At 45.2% G+C, this 22,804-nt stretch overlaps 1 protein-coding gene across 3 annotated transcripts in view; it reads right to left on the bottom strand.

Annotated features, from left to right (window-relative positions):
• Window positions 1-1,645: 1,645 nt before the first annotated feature.
• The window catches only part of polr3b (polymerase (RNA) III (DNA directed) polypeptide B), a 91,047-nt gene continuing 69,888 nt past the window's right edge, over window positions 1,646-22,804 (bottom strand). For 2 of the 3 annotated variants that reach the window (XM_069904490.1, XM_069904491.1), the window contains 5 exons: window positions 13,045-13,148; window positions 11,900-12,066; window positions 10,717-10,830; window positions 4,912-5,085; window positions 1,646-2,198 (listed from right to left, as the gene is read on the bottom strand). In XM_069904490.1, the coding sequence (XP_069760591.1) occupies window positions 2,069-2,198; window positions 4,912-5,085; window positions 10,717-10,830; window positions 11,900-12,066; window positions 13,045-13,148 (689 nt within the window). In that variant the 3' untranslated portion in view covers window positions 1,646-2,068. Of the gene's footprint in view, window positions 2,199-4,911; window positions 5,086-10,716; window positions 10,831-11,899; window positions 12,067-13,044; window positions 13,149-22,804 lie in introns of those variants that run through there. The other variant, XR_011346844.1, reaches the window with a different exon arrangement.

Below are 22,804 nucleotides of genomic sequence, written 5' to 3'. Positions count from 1 at the left end.
CAGCCCAGGACATCACAGGCAAAACCTTCCCCACCAATGAGAACATCTACAGGGATTGCTGCTGTCGGAGAGCAGCAGCAATCATCAAACACACGCTCTGTTCTCACTGCTGCCATCAGGAAAGAGGTATTGGTGCCACAAGACTCACCCCACCAGGTTCAGGAACAGCTGCTCCCCCTCCATCATCAGACTCCTCAACGACAAACTCAATCAGGGACTCGTTTAAGGACTCGGACTCATGCACTTTATTGATTTTGTTTCCTCTCTGTATTGTAGTCAGTTTGTTTACATTTATTTATCTATTATGTTGTGTACAGTTGTTTTTGCACTGCCAATAAGTAGTCATTCTGCCTCGACTGCAGGAAAAAGAATCTCAGGGAGGTACGTGATGTCGTGTATGCATTCTGACAATAAATCTGAAATCTGAGACAGTTCTACATTTATTATGACTCCACTAAGTAATCTCCACTAAAAATATTTCAGAGTCCTGTGCTGCACTGAATGACTAATCTTGCAATCATTTTGGTGGCGGTGGTTTCGATATCCTGGCCAGTGCTGCTTCACACTTTTTTTGAAGTTTACACCTTCCCCATCTTCAGATCCAGTTTCTGCCTCTCCATGTACCTTCTCTGTGAGGTTTGTGGCATCCCTCACCTGGTCAGTTCTCTGCGCCTGTCCTCTGCAGCATCAGTTCTCATGGGGGGTACCGATGAGCATTTGGTTTTTGTCTAGCTTCTGCCTCATGGTGGGCTCACCCACGAACAGCTTTCTGGAGGTTACATGGACAATCCCCGTGTCCTGCTTGGTCAACCTCACTCAAATCCAGAACCTGGGTGGTCCTTCTTTCAACACGGCACATCATCAACAGGGCTGCACAAAAGTGCGGTGCAGCAGGCAGAGTCACTGTCTCACAGCACCAGGGACCTGAGTTCAGTCCTGACTATGGGCACTGTCTGTGAGGAGTTTGCATGCTTCACTTGTGACCATGTGGGTTTCCTCAGGAGCTCCGGTTTCCTCCATCCTCCCAAAGATCTGCGGGTCAATGGTGAGTTAGTTCTGATGTGCAGGTGAAGGGTAGAATCTGGGGGATGGGGGGGGGGGGTGGGAAGGATTTATGGGATAATAACATGAGGGGATTAGTGGAAATGGGTGGTTGATAGTTGGTGCAGATAGTAGGTGAAAGACCAGTTTCCGTGTTGTAGGATTATGTAACTACATAATCAATAATAATGAGCTTTAACCAACTCTAACACCGCAATATGGCTCCCAGCCCCAACCCCAGCAGAATCTCGTCTCCAACCTCCAGATAAAGATCAGATACATCAGACGAAGGACTGGAGTGGTTCTGGGCTCCCTGAAATTCCCTGAACCACACGAGACAATCACCACTTTCCTCGGCCCTTCCTGGGGAAGCGGGCCAGGTGCTAGAAAGATTTCCAGATCGAGGATGTGGTGTGAATCTTCTGCTTCACATCATGCCACCGCGCTCCTAGTTGGGGGGGCAGGGGGAAATACAGTGGGCTCCTGAACCCACTCCCCAAGGAGAGGGCTTTCCACCCCAGCGGCACGGGAGTCACACGTGCAGCAAACTGGTGACAGATTCCGTTATTCCATGGCTGGAATTTTATTCAGTTCAAAGACTATCTTTATTTGAAAAATAAGTTTGTTTTAATTATATATTCATGGCACGCAGAAAAAAGGTAACAACACACCTTCACATTCAACTCCCATCAACATAGAAATTACATTAAATCACCCACTTCTCGTGTGAACCAGCCTCAGCAGATTAGTTGCTCCCAGATACAGTGATGTGAAATACTTAATTGTCTGACAGAGAAACTAACATTAATGAACAGACACAGGTTCTGTATAAACTTTGCTCGCTCGGCACTAGTTAGCTGGCCAGAACTTTCTCAAGCAGTGAGAGCTGATACTCCTGCATTGTAACAGCTCATCAATCACCAACAAATGATTCTCTGCCCTCTTCACGCTGAGCTGAAGAGGGTGCATAAATCAGTCAGGCCAAGGATTCACTTTCACCACTGCAGCCCCACTGCCAGGCCTGGTATCACTCGTTGTACCTGGCCAGCTTCAGCCTGGGGACAATATTCATGGACTGAAGTTCTTGGAACAGTAGCTTACAGGCGTAGGGGATACGCAGTGACGAGACATGGCACGAAGACTTGCAATAATGGCACCTAGAAAGACAAGGCATTCTTCACTCACACTACTGAAATACTGATCATCCCTGCACTCTTTCCTGGAACTCCACCTACTGCTCCATCCCCTCCCCCCGTAAACTACACCAATCCCAGACATGCATCTCTTGCCACCTCCCCTCATGCTGGTGGCATGAAGACCTGCTCTTCTAACCTGTCTCCACTCAACTGCTGACCACCTGATTGCCCCATCCTAACCCCCACCCTAGCTGAAGTTAACAGTTCTCTCTGCTCCCCACAGGAGTCCATTCATCTCATAGATTCCCCGCCAGCTCTCGGAGGAGAAATGTTCTCAGTCCCTTTCCTCTGCTTCATCCTTGTGGCCCTTTGATGGATCGCCTCTGAGACTGGCACCCTGGGGAGCAGATATGCAGGTCATTACCATTCCCTGTGTAAATTGTCCTTTCTGTCCACCATAAGACCTCGCTGGTGTATCTAAACCTTCATCATCCAGTACACCTTGAGAAAATCTCCAGATTGTCATAACTCCACACAGTTCATCCATCCCCAGTTGTCCCATCTTGTCTCTGGAGCCACTTTTAAATCTTCACTCCACCCAGCTGGACACAACAGTAGTTACAGGCCAAGCACAGGGGATTGACCCTGCTCTGCTCTTCAATGCTTCACCCCTGTGAAGGTCCCCTCACTTTGCTTTCAGCTCCCTCAGTGTGTGCTGCCACCTTATTCACCACTTCACTTGTGAATCTGCAAGGCTCGTCTACTGCATCTGATGCTCCCGCTGTAGTCTCTTTGAAGCGAAAGTGCTTTCATATCTTCCCCGTTCCTCTGACTGGTTAACACCTGCAGTTGGAGAAGTGACCAGCTCCCATAACTAGAGGCTTTGTCTACAGGGGCGGGTTAAACCAAGCTGACTCTGCCATCCCCTTTCAATGTTCAACCACAGGACCCCATCAAGCAGCCTGTTTCTCATTCCCTCACTTCCTGCACCATTTGCCCCTTTTCCTTTCAGGTGATCCCACCTATAAAATCATGATCACCTTCACGGACCTTCCCTCTCTCAATGTGCAATCAGGTTCCTGCCCCCTCCCACAGCATCAGTGTGTCCAAGGGAATCCCAAGTTCCTCCCTCCCTTCCAAACCTCCTGAAGCTTTGACCACAAACCCCCAATCTCACTCACCTGGGCCCTTCTCACTGAATCATGTACTCAGGTGTCACCAGTTGTGGGAAGTTCAGGATTTCCTCAGCCCCACCTCCCCTCCCATCTCTCACCAGGGTGTCCTCTCACATCTTCCCAGGCCTTCCCTTCCCACAGTCAACAACGGGACCCTTCAAACACTGCCTTACCCCATCAAAAAGTGAAGCCAGCATCCTGCTCCTCTCAGTCCCTGCCACTTCCTGCACCATTTTACTCCCTTTCCTTTCATCAGAGATCAGAATCTGCCTCCACCCACCTCACACACGTCCCAAACCCTGACCACTACCATACACATCTCCACAATCCCAATCCCTGATTACTATTGTACACATCTCCACACATCCCAAACCCTGACCACTACCGTACACATCTCCACACATCCCAATCCCTGACCACTACCGTACACATCTCCACACATCCCAAACCCTGATCACTACCATACACATCTCCACACATCCCAAACCCTGACCACTACTATACACATCTCCACACATCCCAGACCCTGACTACTTCCATACACACCTCCGCACATCCCAAACCACTACTGTACACACCTCCACACATCCCAAACCACTACCGTACACATCTCCACACATCCCAATCCCTGACCACTACCGTACACACCTCCACACATCCCAAACCCTGACCACTACCGTACACATCTCCACACATCCCAATCCCTGACCACTACTGTACACATCTCCACATATCCCTTCTGCAAGACACTCTCTCTGGCCCTCCACTAAGAATGACTAGTCAACATTCAGACCTGGCGGCCAGATGTTTGAAACACCTGGAACCAAAACCCCACCATACCACAAAGTGGAGGAAGTCTGTTTCCCTGAAACACTTTCCTCAGATGCTGACTGACCTACAAAAAATTTCTGTCCAACATCTGTGGCACCTCTGCTTCTAATTCCATCTCTCTCCTTTGTAACTGTCCGAACCTGAACCAGAACTCAGCCTCCATCAGTAAGACCACCCACATCCCTTCCAAAAAATCTCTAAAAATGGGGAGCCAGAACTCCACCAATGACATCATTTCCACTGGGTTTGTCACTTTCCACATCCAAAGTTTAACTGCCCATGACATAAACCAGCTCATCCCCTTCATACATGACCCGTGTTCACCAACCTCAACTAGATCACAGTTAAGCTTGGTTTGAACATTCAAAACTAAAATTGTGCTAAGGTAAAAACCAAATTATTGAGACTTGCTTTCATGATGCTGGCCATTAGATGTGTATTGGAGAATGCTCTTTGTTTCCTTCGGCAAGGAGTCTCTGACACCCACGGGGGGGCCTCAGACACCTACGGGGGGGCCTCAGACACCCATGGGGGTGGGCCTCTGACACCCACGGGGGGCCCTCTGATACCCACAGGGAAGCAGTTAGAGCACCAAGTATTGGCCTGAAGCCCACGTTGACGTGCCCAGGGAAGCCAAACTTGACAGAAGTGGGAGTACTGCTCACAGTTGACACTCAGTCCCCGCTCTGCACCAACCCTTGATGTCAGGAATTGGAGCATTTACTCACCAGCCAGAATATCCCAGGAGTCCACATAGTCCACAGACATCCACCTCAAATGCATCGCTGGAGATCATCAACCTCTCCAACAACATCATGCTGGCCCCATACCCGATCAAACAATCCCTTTCCATCTCACCCAGACGCAAGCCTCCATCACGAGATCGTCCTTCTGTAGGCTGCCTGTGGGGTCAAGTTTTGTGGAGATTGTCAACTGAGGTTTCAAAGTTACATAGTCTGGCATGCAAAGTGATGCATAAAGTCTTGGAATTTTAGCACGATGACAGTCTATACATTACTGTGACATACCCTCACCTTGTCTGACCCCTTGAGCATGAACACCATTAAACCAAATTCCATCAGTGTTAAAGAGAAAAGGCCACAACTCATCAGGCAACAGCATTCAGTAATTTGGAAACAGGAGGTTAATGTAAAACTGGCACTGCTTTCAGTAAGACAATAGCTAGTCAAACACAACACTTTCCTGCCCTCTCCCTACAGCCCAATTCCTTTGCTGGTTAAAGATTCCTCAACACCTATAATGATGACTCCACCTCCTCTGTTCACGGGGGGAGGGGGCAGTGGTGGGAGGGAAATTCCAGAAATTAAACATCTTTCAAGAGAAGAATTTCCATCTTAACACCTTGTTAAATGGATGAAGTTATCCTGGAATAACATCCTAGATGGCCCCTCCAACAGAACCACCCTCCACTACGCATTACCATCCCCCATCCTTCACTACACATCAACAACTCTATAGAAGAGAGAGTGGAGAGCACCAAGTTCCTTGGAGTTCACTTAGCCAGTGACCTATCGGGGACACTCAACATCTCCTCACTTGTCAGGAAGGCGCAAGAGCAACTGCACTTCCTGAGAAGACTGAAGCCGGCAAGGCTACCGCCCACCATCGTGTCAACCTTCTATAGGAGCTCTATTGAGAACATCTTGGCCAAGTGCACCACAGTATGGTACAGTTACTGTAGAGAAATAGTTTAGAGGTTAATCCACAGGACCGTAAGAGTGGTAGAGAGGATCACTGGAGTCTCCCTCTCCCCATCAATGTGGTTTACTGGGATCATTGTTTGAAGAGGGCGCGCAAAATCATTGAGGACCCCTTCCATCCTGCGCACAGTATCTCTCAGCTATTCCCATTGGGGAAGAGATACAGGAGTATAAGAGCCAACCCTACCACAGGAACTACTCACACTAACCATCTGAGACTCTCGTATGTACAAAATAATATTTATTTGTATAGATGAAATACTTGTCCTGCAAATATATCGTTTGTCTGTATGTGTGTTATGTCTAGTTGTGTGTCTGGGTATTTTGCACCGAGGAACGGAGTACGTTGTTTTGTTGCAATCTTGGGACCATCGGAGTAGGAAGAGGGACAAAGGAGCGAGGAACCCGTTGAGAGTGGGGAGTGGAGAACATCAGCCTAGGTGAGTGATGTTTAAACAGTTTTTGAAAAGTTTAAAAGACTTAGGAGTAGGTAATGGAGACAGTAGTTAGTGCTCTGGTAGTAGGATATGGGGATAGCACGTTTGTAACTGATGACTAAATCTGCAAAAGGTGTATCTAACTGCATCTCCTGACAAACGGAGTCTGGGAACTAGAGCTGGAGTTGGATGAACTCTTCAGGGGGTTTATTCAGCTCCCTTAAGGGAGGCAGAGATAATGACAGGAGTTTCAGGGAGGCAGTCGCTCCTAAAATTCAGAAAATAGGTAACTGGTGACTGTCAGGAGATGGAATAGGGAGAGGCAGATAGTGCAGAGCTCCTCTGTGGCTGTCCCCTCAACAAGTTTACTATTTTAGATACTGTTTTGGGGATGATCTACCAGGGACAAGTCAAGATGATTATATCTCTGGCACAGAGGCTGGCCCCTCAGCTCAGAAAGGAAGGGGGGTGGGGGGGGGGGAGAAGAAGAGACCGATGGTAATTGGGGACTCATTGATTAGCAGAGCAGATAGCAGTTCTGTGAATGAGATCGAGGCTCCTGGATGGTATGTGGCCTCCCAGGTGTCAGGGACTTCTCTGATTAAGTTCATAGCATTCTGGAGGGGGAGGATGAGCAGCCAGATGTTGTGGTCCACATGGGGATCCATGACATAGATGAGGTCCTGAAGAGGGAATATGAGAAGTTAGGAAATAAGTTAAAAAGCAGGACCACAAAAGTGGTGATCTCGGGATTGTTGACTGTGCCACTCACCAGAGCATGTAGGAATAGGACATTGTGGCAGATGAACGTGTGGCTGAAGAGTCAGGGACAGAGTTTCAGATTTCTGGATCATTGGGATCTCTTCTGGGAAAACTCTGACCTGTACAAAAAGGCGGGCTGCACTTGAACTGGAGGGGGACCAATATCCTGGTGGGCAGGTTTGCTGGAGCTGTTGGGGAAGGTTTAAAGTAGTTTTGCAGGGGGGTGGGAATCAGAATGTGAGGGCAGAGATTAGGTTAGAAGGACAAAAGCATGATGCTGTGTGTTCTGAGTTGGTGAGGAAGAACAGGCAGGGGACAGAATATAAAGGGAGCCAGTTAGAGGAGTTGAAGTGTGTCTATTTCAACACTGGGAGTATTAGGACTAAAGGGGATGAACTTAGAGCTTGGATCAGTACGTGGAACTGTGATGTTGTGGCCATTTCAGAGACTTGGCTGGAGGAAGGGCAGGATTGGCTGATACAGGTACCTAGATTTAGGTGCTTTAAAAGGAATAGGATGGAAGGGAGAAAAGGGGGAGGGGAGTAGCATTACTAGTCAGGGAAAGTATCATGGCTGAAGAAAGGGAGTGTCCACTGAGTCAGTGTGGGTGGGAGTCAGAAATAGCTATCTCTGTGCTGGGAATAGCCCATAGGACACCAAATGGCCCTCGGGACACCAAGGAGCAGATAGGGGCAGGCAGATTTTGGGAAGGTGCAGGAAATACAGGGTTGTAGTTATGGGTGATTTCAACTTCCCTAATATTGACTGGCACCAACTGAATGCAAGAGGAATAGATGGGGTTGAATTTGTTAGCTGTGTACAAGAAAGATTCATAATGCAATAGGTAGACCAGCCGACTAGAGGAGAGGCCATACTGGATCTGGTTTTCGGGAATGAACCTGGTCAGGTGGCGGACCTCTCAGTGGGGAAGCATTTTGGTGAGAGTGGCCACAACTCCCTTTGCTTCAACATAGCTATAAAAAAGGATATAAACAGTCAAAATGGGAAAGTGCTTAACTGGGGAAAGGGCTAATTATGAAGGGATGAGGCAGGAACTAGCGAGGATAAATTGGAAACAGATGTTTAATGGAGAAAACACAGAACTAATGTGGAGGAAGTTTAGGGACCACTTGTGCTGGGTTCAAGATAGGTTTGTCCCTCTAGGACAATGAAAAAATGGAAGGAAAAGGGAACCGTGGCTGATGAAACAGGTCAGGCAACTAGTCAAGAGGAAGAAGGAAATTTACATTTGATAAAGGAAGCAGGAAACAGGAACTGCTCATGAGAAGTATTTGGTAGCCAGGAAGGAGCTTAACAGAGGACTTGAATGGGCCTTGAGAAGGCCTTGACGTGTAGGATGAAGGAGAACCCCAGGGCATTCTATGTATATGTGAAGAACAGAAGCATGATGAGAATGAAGGTCGGGTCGCTAAAGAATAAGGAAGGCAACGTGTGCCTGGAGGCAGAGGAGGTCGGAGAGGTCCTCGTGCTTCAGTATTCACAAGAGAAAAGGACCTAGATCACGGTGAGGTTGAAATTGAACATGCCTGCATTGGACAATGTGGCGATTAAGGATGTGAAAGTTCTGTCTTCACCCAGTGCAGTGGAGGGGGGGCTTAGTTTATACTGTTTGAAGCTTTAATCTTGAAAAATATACATATGTGATACTGTATTTTCAGTTTTGTTCCCTTTTCTGTATTTATTATAGACCAGCAAGTCTTGTGTCAGTGGTGTACAAAATATTGGAGAAGATACTTAAGGATAGGATCTATGAGCATGTGGAGAAATACAATCTACTCAAAGATAGTCACCATGGCTTTGTGAAGGGAGTTTGTGCCTCATGAGCCTAATTGAGTTTTTTGAGGAGGTTACAAAATAAATTGATGAGGTCGGGTAGTAGATGTGGTCGACATGGCATTTCACACACTTTCAGAAAGTCATGAGGCATGGAATCCATAGAACCTTGGGTGTGTGAATAAATAATTGGCTTGTAGGAAGGAAGCAATGAGTAGTAGTGGAAGGAGAGTATTCTGACTGGAGATCAGAGACTAGTGGAGTTCTCCAGGGATCTGTTCTGGGACCCCTGCTATTGGTGATTTTATAAATGACCTGATGAAGAGGCAGAAGGATGGGTCAGTAATTTTGCGGATGATACGAAGGTTGGAGGAGTTGTGGATGAAGCTGAAGGTTGTCAAAGATTACAAGAGGATATAGACAGGGTGCAGAGTTGGGCAGAAAAATAACAGATGGAGTTTAATCTGGATAAGTACAAGGTGATGCATTTTAAAAGGGCAAACCAGAAGGGTTAATGGTTGGTTACTTAAGAGTGTGGATGAACAGAGGGACTTTAGGGTGCAAATCCATACATCCCTCATGGTCACCTCACAGGTTGATAGGATAGTCAAGAAGGCCTATGGGATGCTGGGATTTATTAATAGGGGGGATTGAATTCAGGAGTAGACTACAAATCTCGGGTGCGACCACAGAGTATTGTGTTCAGTTCTGGTCACCTCAACACAGGAAGGATGTAGAAGCTATGGAGAGGGTGCAGAGGAGATTTACCAGGATTTTGCCTGGATTTGGAAAAAAGACTTATTAGGCAAGGTTAGCAGAGCTGGGACCTTTCTCTTTGGAGCATAGAAGGATGAGAGGAGACTTAATAGAGGTCTACAAGATTATGAAAGGCATATATAGGGTGGACAGCCAGCGCCTGTTTCCCAGGGTGGGATCAGCAAACACCAGAGGACACGTGTACAAAGTAAGGGAGGAAAGTTGAGGGGAGATGGCAGAAGGAAGTTATTTATTTATTTACAGAGTTGTAGATTCCTGGAATGCCTTGCAGGTATGGTGGTTGAGGCATTTAAGAGACTCTTAGACTCATGGACGAAAGTAAAATAGAGGGTTACGGGCTAGGTAGTACTTTTTTTTAAAAAAGGAATACATGGGTAGGCTGAAGTGCTGTAGTGTTCTATGTTCTGTATTGGGTTGTACTTGTACAATCAGGTGACAATAAACTGACTTGATTTCCAGCATTCATTCTGTCAGCTCTCAGCGCTTCTTTGAAGTCATCTCTCCTTCCTCTATCTTGCAGTGTCAGCCCAGCCATACCTCTTCAGGCCAGGAACAACGCAATAAGCTTGCAAAGCCTCCAATGCCAGTCCTCAATTATGGAGTCCAAACCTACACAGTATTCAACTGTGGCCTCACTGGAGGCCTGTACCTCATGCAATGAAGCCAACATTCCATGAGTCTCTTTTAGCATTTGCTGCATTGATACATTAACCTGTTGTGTTTCATGAACTTAGACCACATAAAATCCCCTCTTCAATTCACATTTGGTTTGTTTCTTAACAATGTTCTCAGATTTAATTCTCAGATTTCTGAAATGGTAGCAAACTGCAGACCAGGCGAAGTACTCAACACCCAGGCAAGGAGAGGAGGCTCACACGAACCCAAACAATCCATTTAGGCAGTAAATCCAATTATTTTACTTCCAGGATTTTTTATTCTCACAGAACACAAATGATCCAATCAGCAGGCCATCAGATGGAGGGATTCTACATCACGGGGAAGGTAATTCATCAACATGACAAGGAGGGAAATGACTACTCACCTGGTAAGCACTGCCCGGGGTCCACGGGCTCGTGCATGCATCTTATCGAGGACCATGTGCTTCAGCTTCTGGTAATACACAGGGCCAAAGTAGATGTACGCTTCCAAGGGTTCACTACCAGGGAGAAAAGAACCAGTGTATGTGAGCTACAGAATGGCGAGACTGCAAAGTGGAAAAAGATGAGAGGGAATTCCCAAGTTTAGATCCCAGATAGCAAATGATACACCAGATATCAGAGCTTGTGTGTAGGGTTCGGTTGGACACTGACCCTGGTGGCAATTTAAAATTCTCTTTCTTTTTCCATCAAAACCTGAGAATTCCCCATCATCCAACCATGGCTCTACCTTCAGAATTCATTACGCCGTGTCCTCTCCCTCCATCACAAATCTCACATTCTCTTCTCAGTTGCTTATCGAGATGCAGTTTGTATTTTTCTTTGATGTTAGCTGTCAGTCTCCCTCCTTTCCCATTTTCAACTGTTCTACATTCGCCTGATTCTCACTTGGATTCTCAACTCAACTGTTTCATCTTATTTTGATTTTTCTTGCATCCAGGGTCCACTGGCTTTTGATATCCAGTGTTTCTCCAGTGGAAAATCCCCTCTTCAGATACAGTGGACTGTATCTGAACCATCCACTTCAAAGTTGCTGTTTTGTATCCCAGTCATTGGTTCTAATCTACCGAGGCAACATCCTTCAACAACCCAATCAAAATTGTAGAGATTGCAGCTCCTCTATTTGACCTATCTCAGTCTTCAGAACTGGATTGGATTCATCTGTTTTTCTGGACCAGAGAGAAGACCCTTAAATCCTTCCCCCTCTACTCCTTTACCTGTTCCCACCCCAGTCGACATTTGGACTCCAGAATTTCACTTCTCCATAGTTCATGCGTCCTGTGTGATACACTCTCTTTATCCTTTCCACGAGCGAGTGCCCTTACTGAAGGGCTCACACTAACAACTGCTCAGTTGCAGAAGTTTGAACAACTCTATTAAATCTCCACTGAACCGCTGCTGATTGAAGGAAAGCATCCTAGAGGTTGGAAAATATCAATCATTTGGCCCTTGTGCTGAAGAATACCTAGTGTCGATCCCTATCCCTTCAAACCTGTTGTTCGACCCCAGCTCCGCCAGCCCAAATCCATGTTAAAGTGTGCCAGGACTAACCCCCTTCGTGTATCCTACCCAGTGATTCCAGAGGTGACATAATCCTTGCCCAGATAGTTGTAACCATAATGTATCAGATCCTCGCAAACATCCTTCACTTTGCTTCCTCCAAAGGCTGTGCCGTAGTGGAACCTGCCGTCCAGGACACCAGCTTTCCCCGCCAACAACTCGATCAACTTCCCAACCTGTAGAGGCAAGGGGCAGCTGGTCAGACTAACCAATCATGGAATCCTAGCACTGCTCCCCCAATTCTCAACCTCACCTTCAAACCCTCACTGACTGGTTCTTGTGACCTGCTGTGTGAAGGTGACAGGGATTACTCTTTCTAGGCCAGTCTATTCTGGAGCTTCCTAACTGAGGGAAGGCTGGTTCTACCACCTGGCTTCGGACTGGGGACAGCCACCCTGTGGGAATTGGCTGGTGCACCTGGTCACATACAGGACAGGTGCTCCTCCAGAAAGCAATGGGAGGAGCAACAGATGGAAAGTTGCTGCTCCCTCCAAGCAGATTCAGGAATGACAGCATCCGAGAGTGTAAATGATCTTGGCACTTTGTCAAGCAGATGTGATGCCCACAGGACTGAGAAGGCCAATTAATGAGCCAGAAGAATGTGGCCTCCAGGTTATCTCTGAAACCCAGGACCATCTCAGAGGCTGCTCTTGATTTAAATCAGTTGGCATAAATGGACCTGTGTAAACAATAGCTTGGCACCCCTGCTTTAGGATCTCACCAGTTCTCAGCAGCACAAGGCATCTTATAACTGGGTGGCAAGGTTAGCATAGAGGGTAGCGTGATGCTATTACAGCGCCAGTGAATGGGATCCAAATCCGGTGCTGTCTGTAAGCAGTTGGTACGTTCTCCCCGTGTCTGTGTGGGTTTTCCCGGGGCTTCCAATTTCCTTCCTCCCTTCAAAATGTACAGGGATTGTAGGTTAATTGGGTGTAATTTGGCGGTATGGGTTCGTGGGTCGAAAGGGCCTGTTAACATGCCGTATGTCTACATTTAAATTAAATTAGTGAATCTTCATCTGTTTGATTTTGAAAAAAGGATCATCCTAAAACTCTCATCGTGGGTTTGCAATCTTGTGAGTTAGGTTGACTGAGATTTGGCATGGTTGTAATAAGTCATGGCGGCAGCGACTAGGCCAGTCAGTCAAGTCTCACCGTCATTCGGGAAGGGTAACCATGAGGGTTCATAATGATATCGGGGCAGATTCCACTGTCACAGAACGGCATGTCCTCCTGAGGTACAATCAGGCCACAAACACCTGGGGCAGAGGAAGGGAGATGCAAGAAATGAATTTATTGTCATATATACACCAAAATTCTTTCTTGCTTCAGACAAACAGGTACTTTATAATAGTATATATAATTGATTTAGAGAGAGACAATAAATGCAAAATATAAATAAATAATAAATATTCCGTTCTCCTTGTGGAATGAAAAAGACAGCAATAGTGCAGAGCCCTTTTGTGATACCTGATCAGTGAGGTTTAAGAGACTGATAGGCCCTTAGAAAGAAACTGTCCTTGAACCAAGAGGATCTGATCTTCAGGTTTCTGTACTTACAGCCCAAAAGTAGCAGTGAGAAGAGGTTGTGACCAGAGTGGTCCTTTATGATGTTAGTCGCCTTTTTGAAGCAATGGATGGGAGGTCTGAGCCTGTGATGGACCTGGCTATGTTTGTGGCCTACTGCAGCATACTGCGTTCCTGGGTACTCAAATTCCCAAACAAGGCTGTGATCCAACCAGTCAGTGTACTTTACTTAGAAAGTAGAGGCATTAGTGTGCCTTCTTCATGGTTGTCTCAATGAGCTGGCTCCAGGAGAGGATATTGTTATGAGCCCAGAGGACCCCAAAACCCAGCAGCAATAGATATTCACCGACAAATGGTTACTTAAATAAAAGTTGCTTTTAATTATATTTAAACATGAAAACAGAATCACACTTCAACATCACTATTGACTTAACTAACCTAAGCCCCTTCTATTTCTAAGTGCATGTGTATGTAATGTGTGTGTAAGTTCAGAAAAGTTCTTTGGTTCACAGTCCAATCTCACTTCTCATTCCTCCAAGTTCATTGGTTGGAGGCAATTCTGAAACTGTGCACAAAATTTAACATTTATAAAGTTCATAGGCTTTGGTGCTTGAAAGGTAAATGGTTACCATTCAGCAAGGTTCTTGTCGGTTTTCATAGAGAGATTCGTTGTACGTTGACACCCTCAACTGATTCCTTTTTTCAATCAGCCACTTCAGTGTCTTGCTGATGGAATTTGCCCCTCGGGGTTCTCCAGATGATAACCTCTTTCTTTCAGGTCACCACAGAGTGCCTTTTTGTTTCTCTTATTCCAAGTGAAACATTAGACAGCCAGTCCTCTCCTCTTGCATGAACCACAAGGGCTTTGACCAGGCTGAACTAACCACCCGCAAAGCGTCTTCCAAATGAGGTTTTCCACAAGCTTGCCAGCTTGTCCTGTTCCAGTTGCTGCTGCTGACTGTAAAACTGCAGAACTGATCTCTGTCTCTCTCCCTCTCTCAGAGAGAAAACTTTCACTGGATTTTACTCTCTCTGCTTGCAAAGCCACATGATCTTCCTAGAATAGCAAGTTCCGCTCTAGACAGAATGCAGCTCCGACAAGCTCTGTTGCCTTTTGTAAACAACAACCCATTAGTAAAGTCCCTTGGACATTCTCCAAAGCTTTTGCAAAGACTGTTGGCCCCAATATGTCTAGCATCAACAGAGCTCCAGTATTTTACATAAGATCTGTTTTGAAGTGTTTGTATGTGACCTACACTAAAAACCCTGCCCCAGTTTATATCCCAAAAACATATCTATATCCTGTCACAATATGGACTCCCAGGATCTTGAAGGCTCTAACTTTCTCCACCTCCATCCCATCAACGCAGACAGGTGCATAGTCCTTTTGCATTCCCTTCCCAAAATCCACAATAAGCTCCTTGGTCTTGGTGACGTTGGCACCACCCAACCAGGATCTCAATCTCCACCCTGTGTCCTGATTCATCATTTACAGTTATTTGACCATCAATGGTGGCGTTGTCAGTAAATTTGTAGATTGAGTTGGAGCCGAACTTGGCTATGGGGATGGGACATGGGGTTACAAGGAATAAAGTGAGGGACTAAACATTGGGATATTCACACTGACTAATGTTTACATTTATTTGTCACATTATACTTTGTTTAGTGAGAAGTGAACGCTGCTGCAAAACACCAAATTTCATGACTTGTTCATGACAATAAATTCTGATTCTTCTGTGAGCAGGTTAGCTCTAACATTCATGCAGTCATACAAAGGTCTATGAAGTTATAATGAAAAGATCAATTCGCATCAAGCAAGAGCAGAGTAAGAGCACTGTTGTGGGGTTCATTCAGGAGCCTGATGGCTGGGGGAAGGAACTGTCCTTAAGCTTGTTATTGTGTGGTTTCACACTCGTGGGCCTTCTCCCCAATGGGAGGAAGGTGAAGGGATGGGTCGTTCAGTGTATCAGCTGCCTTTCCTTGGCATTTGGGAGATGTAGATGGAATCTGTGGAGGGAAGGGAAGTTTGAATGATGTTCTGAGCAGCATTCACTACGTTTTGTAACATCTCCCATCCCACGCTCTGATGCATCATGTCTACTTTCGATGGTGCACCTGCAGTATTTGTTGAGACAAGGAGACATGCTGAACTTCCTGAGATGTACTTACAGATTGCTGAAGGAGATATGTTGAGAGGCAGTGTACCAGAGGCCAAGACTGAATCTAGGTATGGCAATCTCACAGCAGTTTGATATTTGATATCAGTTTAAACAAAACCTGGAACTTTGTAGTTAGAAATAAAACACGAAAGTCTGCAGACACCATGGTTGAAGTGCTGGGGGAACTCAAGCAGTCAAACAGTCTACTTTATGTAGCATCGATAAAGATACATATCCAACGTTTCAGGCTTGTGCCCTTCATCAAGGTATGAGCAAAATGTAGGCAGGTGTCCGAATGTAATGGGTGGGGAGGAGGGGCAAGGGGAGGAGCACGGAGAGTGCCCAAAGTTTGGTTCCTCCAATTTACGGGAGATCTTGGTGGGACAGTACATGGGGCCATGGACAGACATGTGAGTAGTGGGAGTGGGGCATGGAGTTGAAGAGGTTAGTCACTGGAAGATCCCTGTCACTGATGTGGACAGAGAGAAGGTTAATGAGCCAATAGGAGCAGGAGAAACCGGTGCTAACCAATCAATGTCAGCTTGGGCAACTACATTGCATCCCAAGAACTGACCTGGGAAAAACTGAAAGGCAGGATTCAGAACAAAGGTTAAGCAATGTAAAAGAACTTCCCAAAGTCTGAGGAAGCACCAAATCCGACTGAAGCAGCCCAGCCACAATTATGGGGGTGGGAGGGAAGAAGAGTACAGAGGAATTACAGGTAGAGTCTGCAGTCCGGCAGGAAGGTAGGGCCCCAGTAACAGCTGTAAATTCTCCTGAATATGCTGGGGGTTGGGCTCACAGAAAAATCAGCTTAACCGATTACACACAAGACCTACCAGTCTGCTAACCTTGAATGATGTAACAGGTGAATAAAGCTTCTTTTGGGAAACTTCAGCCAGACTTCTTACGATTAAAAATGAAAATGGTGACTAGCAGCCGAGTGTGGAACTGAAGCCTCCTCAGGCCACAGAGGGCCAGTGTGTTGTTTGTTTTGTGTGAAAGGGAATGATAAAAGATGCATGAAATTGACACAAAAAGGCAGGAAAACAGAAAGAACCAGGGGTACTCCCTCAGAGGCAGCTCATAGCCTTTGGTGAGTTGCATAACAATGGGAGCTACAGATCCAACACAGCTGTGGGTTTCATTAGATGAAGAGACTGGTGGACTAGAGTAAATAATTAACCTATTGTGATCCAGTGAAAGTGCTGACAGGGCAAACCATATCAAAGGCGTTTGACTCACATTTCCCCCCATTTAATTGCACATCTATATTTTGACATTGTGGGTTGTGCACATCACCTGTATTAAAACAAACCATGGAAGAACATCACATAAACACACCACCGTTCTGTCTGAACGCAAAATAAATTGGGGCAACAATTCGCCTTCCGATGTAACCACACCAGCAATTCCAAAACCGTCCGGAGACGCAGAGGACAGCACCAGGTCTACCAGCTGAATGTCAGAGAACTTCGATCTCAGGATCTATTGCAATACAAGCTTTACTTTAAACCATGTACATGATTTTGCTCAGACCAGATATTGCCACACATAACACAGTGGAATTGGCTAAGGAGAGTGAACGCTAATTAATATATTAGAAAGATTAAAATACGCCTGGGAGCTGCTATTATAAAACAATTAGCATGGAGACTTGAGATGCTGCAAACGGAGAATGGGTTAAGGGCCCCTTTGCAATACAGTCTGCACTTACTGCTTCACTCCTTGTTGTGTTTGGCGTAGGCAATTATGTGCCATAAAATGGCAATGAAAACTGTTTTGCATACTTAATTAGGAGGTCAGAAGGTTACCAGTTCAGGTCTTGTACTGAAAACACACATTGTGGGACATTTTACAGGCAGCTGTGCATTTCACGTTTCATGGCTAAAGCAGAATGAAGGAGAGTTCAACAAGCTGCCTAAAGATTGCAAAGAGACTTTCAACAGATTTATATTCCAGTAAGCACAAGTTCTAACTGCAAACTTACATAGAAACTACCAGAGTAAAAGATTTCAAGATTACTTCCATACCTTACTTCCTTCAACTCTTGGGATGTGGATTCCACAGCTTCAACTGGTCTGCCAATAACTAACAACATTGAGACTATGGAAAAGCGACTGCAATGCAAGTCAGGGTAATTGAATCCCACTTCTCTGTTACTGAATGAAAAGAGGTGCAAGGCCTGCTCCTCGAAGGTCCAACCTTATCCACCCAATACAGACTGCAACTGGAATTAGAGTACCCAGGGCAATTACTCCAAGAACTGGAGTTGTTGCAGCTGACCAGATTTTCATCCACACCCACAAAGTCAGTCTTGGGACAGCTGATGTGGGTACTGGGGGCCAGAAGTGAGAAAGCATTCCATTGCTCAGAAGGAGGACGGGGCAGGAAGAGGCCTTTCATCCCCTTGAGCCCATTCTATTTTTCAACCTGACTTGCTGATCCTGTTACAACTTCATCCACTCAACTCCATTCTGCACCCCTTAATAACCAATGTAAACTGACCCGTCTCAAACCATCCAGTCTCGGACTGACCCGTCACAAACCGACCCAACTCAAAGTGACACAAACTGATCAATTTCAACGAGCTGCAAGCTTTTTGCGGAAGAAGGGTTCTGATTCCTACTGCCCTTCCTGTGAGGAGGTGCTCCCTGCTATCATTCCTGGTTCTGATTCCAAGCACCCACCACACCCTGCAGAAAATATTTGCCCCACACATCTTCCTTAAACTGCACCCCCACCCTACTCTAACGCATGACTTCCAGTGTGTGATATATTTACTTTGGGATTGTCCACCCTATCAATACCCCCTCATGAGGTCTCCCCTCAGCCTTTGACACTCCAGAGAAACAACCCAACTTTGTCCAATCTCTCCCTATAACTCATCCCCTCTAAACCAGGCAACATCCTGGTAAAACCTCTCCACATCCTTCCTGTAATGGGGCAACATCCTGGTAAAACCTCTCCACATCCTTCCTGTAATGCGGCAACATCCTGGTAAAACCTCTCCACATCCTTCCTGTAATGGGGCAACCAGAACTGCATAGTATTATAAGTGTGGCCTATTGAAAGTTTCACATCGCTACAACCTCCTATTTTTGAACTCGATGCCCCATATCATGCACCTCCTTTACCATCATATCCACTTCTGTGGCCATTTCAATGAGCTATGGACCTGGACCTTAGAAATCCTCCTGGATGCACTCAACAAATTCTGCTCCATTTGAACTTCTGCAGGAAGAATGTCCCAGTCAATATTAAGGAAATTAAAGTTTCTCACTACAACATTCCATAATCTGTCAATATATCTGTTCCTTCACCTCTGAGTGCCTGTTGGGAGGACTATTCAGAGTGATTGCACCTTTCTTCCTTCTGATCTCTACCCACGCTGCCTCAGATGACCCCACCATTAGGGCCTTTCTGAGTAGAGCTGTGACTCTCTGCAACATCTCCGCCTCTTTCACCTCCCTCTCTATCCCATTTAATACAGTAAAATCCAGAGATGTGGAGGAATTTCTCAAGCCAGAGGGTAGTAAATCTGTGGAACTGTTGCCACAGGTGGTTGTGGAGGCTGAATCATTTGGGTGTATTTAAGGCAGAGACTGATAGGTTCTTGATTGGCCAGGGCATCAAAGGTTATGGGGAGAAGGCCGGGCAATGGGGGTAGTGGGAAAATGGATCAGCTCATGATTAAATGGTGGGACAGACTTGATGGGCAGAATAGCCTATTTCTGCTTCTATTGCTTATGGTCTTAACATTGAGCTGCTAATCCTGTCCCTCTTGCAGCCGTGTCTCTGGAATGGTATCTATCCACAATATTCCTTGCACTTCAACCCCTTTGGCTCACTGTGACCATTCACCTGTCTCTTCCTGTCCTTCTTTCCAGACTTACTTGCCATGGACAGGTGGAGGGGTAGATAGGAGGAAACGGAGATAGATTAAGAAAATGGGCAGAGAAGTGGTAAATGAAATGCAACGCTGGAAAGTGTACGATCATGCACTTTGGTCGAAAATATAAAAGGGCAGCAGCCTATTATTTGGATGGGGAGAAAATTTAACATTTGAAGGTGCAAAGGGACTTGGGAGTTTTCAAGTAGGATCCCCTAAAAGCTGAGTCAGCAGTGAAGGCGGTGAGTGCAAAGTTAGCCTTCGTATCTGAGGAATAGCATACAAGAGCAGGGATGTGATGGTGAGGCTTTATAAGGCACTAATGAGGCCTCACTTGAAGTACTTGTACAGTTTGGGACTCCATATTGAAGAAAGAAGGTAGGGCATTGGAGAGGATTCAGAGAAAATTCACAAGAATTATCCTTGGAATGAAGGGAGTAACGTTTAATGGCACCTTGCAGTTCAGAAGAATGAGGGGGAAATTTCTTTTTTTTTAAATTTTTTTATTTTTCACACCATAAATCACATTAGCCATGATATACACTATTTCTTTTTCACACATATACAGTGACTTTTTCTCCCCCCCCCCCCCCTTTCCTCCCAAACCACCCCCCCACCCCCCCCTCTCATCCATTTTAGGTATACAATCTAGGTTGCATTAAGCCAGTCAGACAATGTTGTCATTCAACAAAATTACACCAGAAATTCTACTGAGTCCATTCTTTCCTTCTCCTTCCATCAACTTAGGTAATGTTTGTCCCCGGTAGGTTTTCGCTATTGTATTTAATGTAAGGCTCCTATACTTGTTCGAATATTTCAATATTATTTCTTAACCTATATGTTATTTTTTCTAATGGAATACATTTATTCATTTAAATTTAGTAGTTTCTTCCTTTTTAATTTGGTTATGTATTCCATTAATATTTAAAGACATATAGTTCAGCGTAGCCCTTTTATATTTTGTTTATCTTCTCTTTCCGTTTTTCCATCATTACCTTTCCTCCTTTTCCATTTCTGTTTTCTTATTTTCAACTCTTTATAAGACAACATTCCTACAACATCCAACATTTTCCTTATTCTCCTATTTCTATCTTATTTATCCCCAATCTCCCCTTCACCTCCTGAGTTGTCCTTTATCCCTTGTCGGACAACCACATCTCCCCTCTCCATTTGGATTTGTGAATCCACTCGCAAGCGTCAACTGATTTTGCAGTGACCGCTATTTCCCCCCACCCCGCCTCCCCCAGAAAAGATTTCACTTTTCATATGTCACAAAGGTCACTCTTTTAATTCCCTCCTTATTCTCTCTATTCCATTACCTTCCCTTATTAATTCTTGTCTATACTATCTATATTTTCCTCTAAGTACAGATACATTCATGTATGCTCATTGTCTCTATTCACTCCTATACCTCTTTACCCGCATACATATCAATCGTGGTCATTTTTACCCTCATTACCCGTCTTCATCCCTCAGTCTATTTTTGTCTTTACCCACATACATATCAATCGTGATCATTTTAACTCTCATTACCCGTCTTCCTCCCTCAGTCTATTTTTGTCTTTACCCACATACATATCAATCTTGATCATTTTTACTCTCATTACCCGTCTTCCTCCCTCAGTCTATTTTTGTAATTGTTCTGCAAATTTTCGTGCTTCTTCTGGATCCGAGAATAGTCTGTTTTGTTGTCCTGGAAAAAATATTTTCAATACCGCTGGATGCTTTAGTATAAATTTATACCCTTTCTTCCATAAAATCGCCTTTGCTGTATTGAACTCTTTTCTCTTCTTTAGGAGTTCAAAACTTATATCTGGATAAATGAAGATTTTTTGCCCTTTATACTCCAGTGGTTTGTTGCCCTCTCTTACTTTTTCCATTGTCCTCTCCAGTACCTTTTCTCTTGTAGTATATCTTAGGAATTTTACTACAATAGATCTTGGTTTTTGTTGTGGTTGTGGTTTAGAGGCCAATACTCTATGTGCCCTTTCTATTTCCATTTCTTGCTGTAGTTCTGGACATCCTAGGGTCTTAGGGATCCACTCTTTTATAAACTCCCTCATATTCTTGCCTTCTTCATCTTCCTTAAGGCCCACTATCTTTATGTTATTTCTTCTGTTATGGTTTTCCATTGTATCTATTTTTTGAGCTACTAGTTCTTGTGTCTCTTTAGTTTTTTTATTAGATTTCTCCAATTTCTTTTTTAAGTCTTCTACCTCCATTTCTGCTGCTACTGCCCGCTCTTCCATCTTGTCCATTTTCTTTCCCATTTCTGTTAAGGTCATCTCCATTTTATTTATTTTCTCTTCTGTGTTGTTTATTCTTTTTCTTAAATCCTTAAATTCCTGTGTTTGCCATTCTTTAAATGACTCCATGTATCCTTTAATAAGAGCAAGTATATCCTTTACCTTGCCTTTCTTTTCTTCTTCTATTTCACCATACTCTTCCTCTTCTTCTTCCTCTGGGTTGACCATCTGTTGTTTCTTTGTTGCCCTTTCCTCCTCTTCTTTCTTGTTTCTATTGTCTTCTGTGGTCTCTTCTTGCTGCAGGTGTTCTGCAGCTGTCGTTGCCGGCTGTGGAGATCGACTCCCCAGCTGGTCCCCCCTCCCGTCGGTGTGTTTTTTTTCATTCGCATCGCGCATGCGCGAAGTTTCGCGCATGCGCGGTTGCGCACTTTTACTCGGCTCTGCGAGCCATTTTTGTAGTCCATTATTTACCGACCTGAGGGAGCGGGTTTCTCTCTCCGCAGCGGGCCTCTTCGGACAGGTAAGGCCTTCACCTTTTTCCTCCTTTGTCTTCTCTTCCTCTCTTCTTACCGTTGCTTTCGATTTTTCTTTTTTTGTCGCCATCTTCTTTCCACCTTTATACTCACTTTTCTGTAACTTTTATTTCTGTGCCTTTGTGTTTTCCTTTGTTTTTCCCGACTTTTCTGGAGAGGGCTGGAGTTCACCGTCCGGCCACTACTCCATCACGTGACTCCCCCAGGGGGAAATTTCATAGAAGCATTGCGAATGATGAAAGGCCTGGACAGAGTAGATGTGGCAAAAAATTTTCCTATGGTAGGGGAGTCAAGGACAGGAGGGCACAACTTCAGGATTGAAGAGTGCGCCCATTTAAAACAGAGATACGGAAGAATTTCTTTAGTCAGAGAGTTGCCAAACTCTGGAATTTGCTACCACAGGTGGCTGTGGAGGCCGTGTCATTGGGTGTATTTAAAGCAAAGATTGGTAGGTATCTGAATAGTCAGGGTATCAAGGGTTATGGGGAGAAGGTAGGGGAGTGGGCCTGAGTGGGGGAATGGATCAGCTCATGATGGAATGGCGGAGTGGATTTATGG

Source organism: Narcine bancroftii, chromosome 11 (genome assembly GCF_036971445.1).
Source record: "Narcine bancroftii isolate sNarBan1 chromosome 11, sNarBan1.hap1, whole genome shotgun sequence".
In the NCBI taxonomy this organism is placed as follows: domain Eukaryota; kingdom Metazoa; phylum Chordata; class Chondrichthyes; order Torpediniformes; family Narcinidae; genus Narcine; species Narcine bancroftii.
The sequence above is the reverse complement of the archived record's forward strand: the minus strand, read 5'-3'. Positions and strand labels throughout refer to the sequence as shown.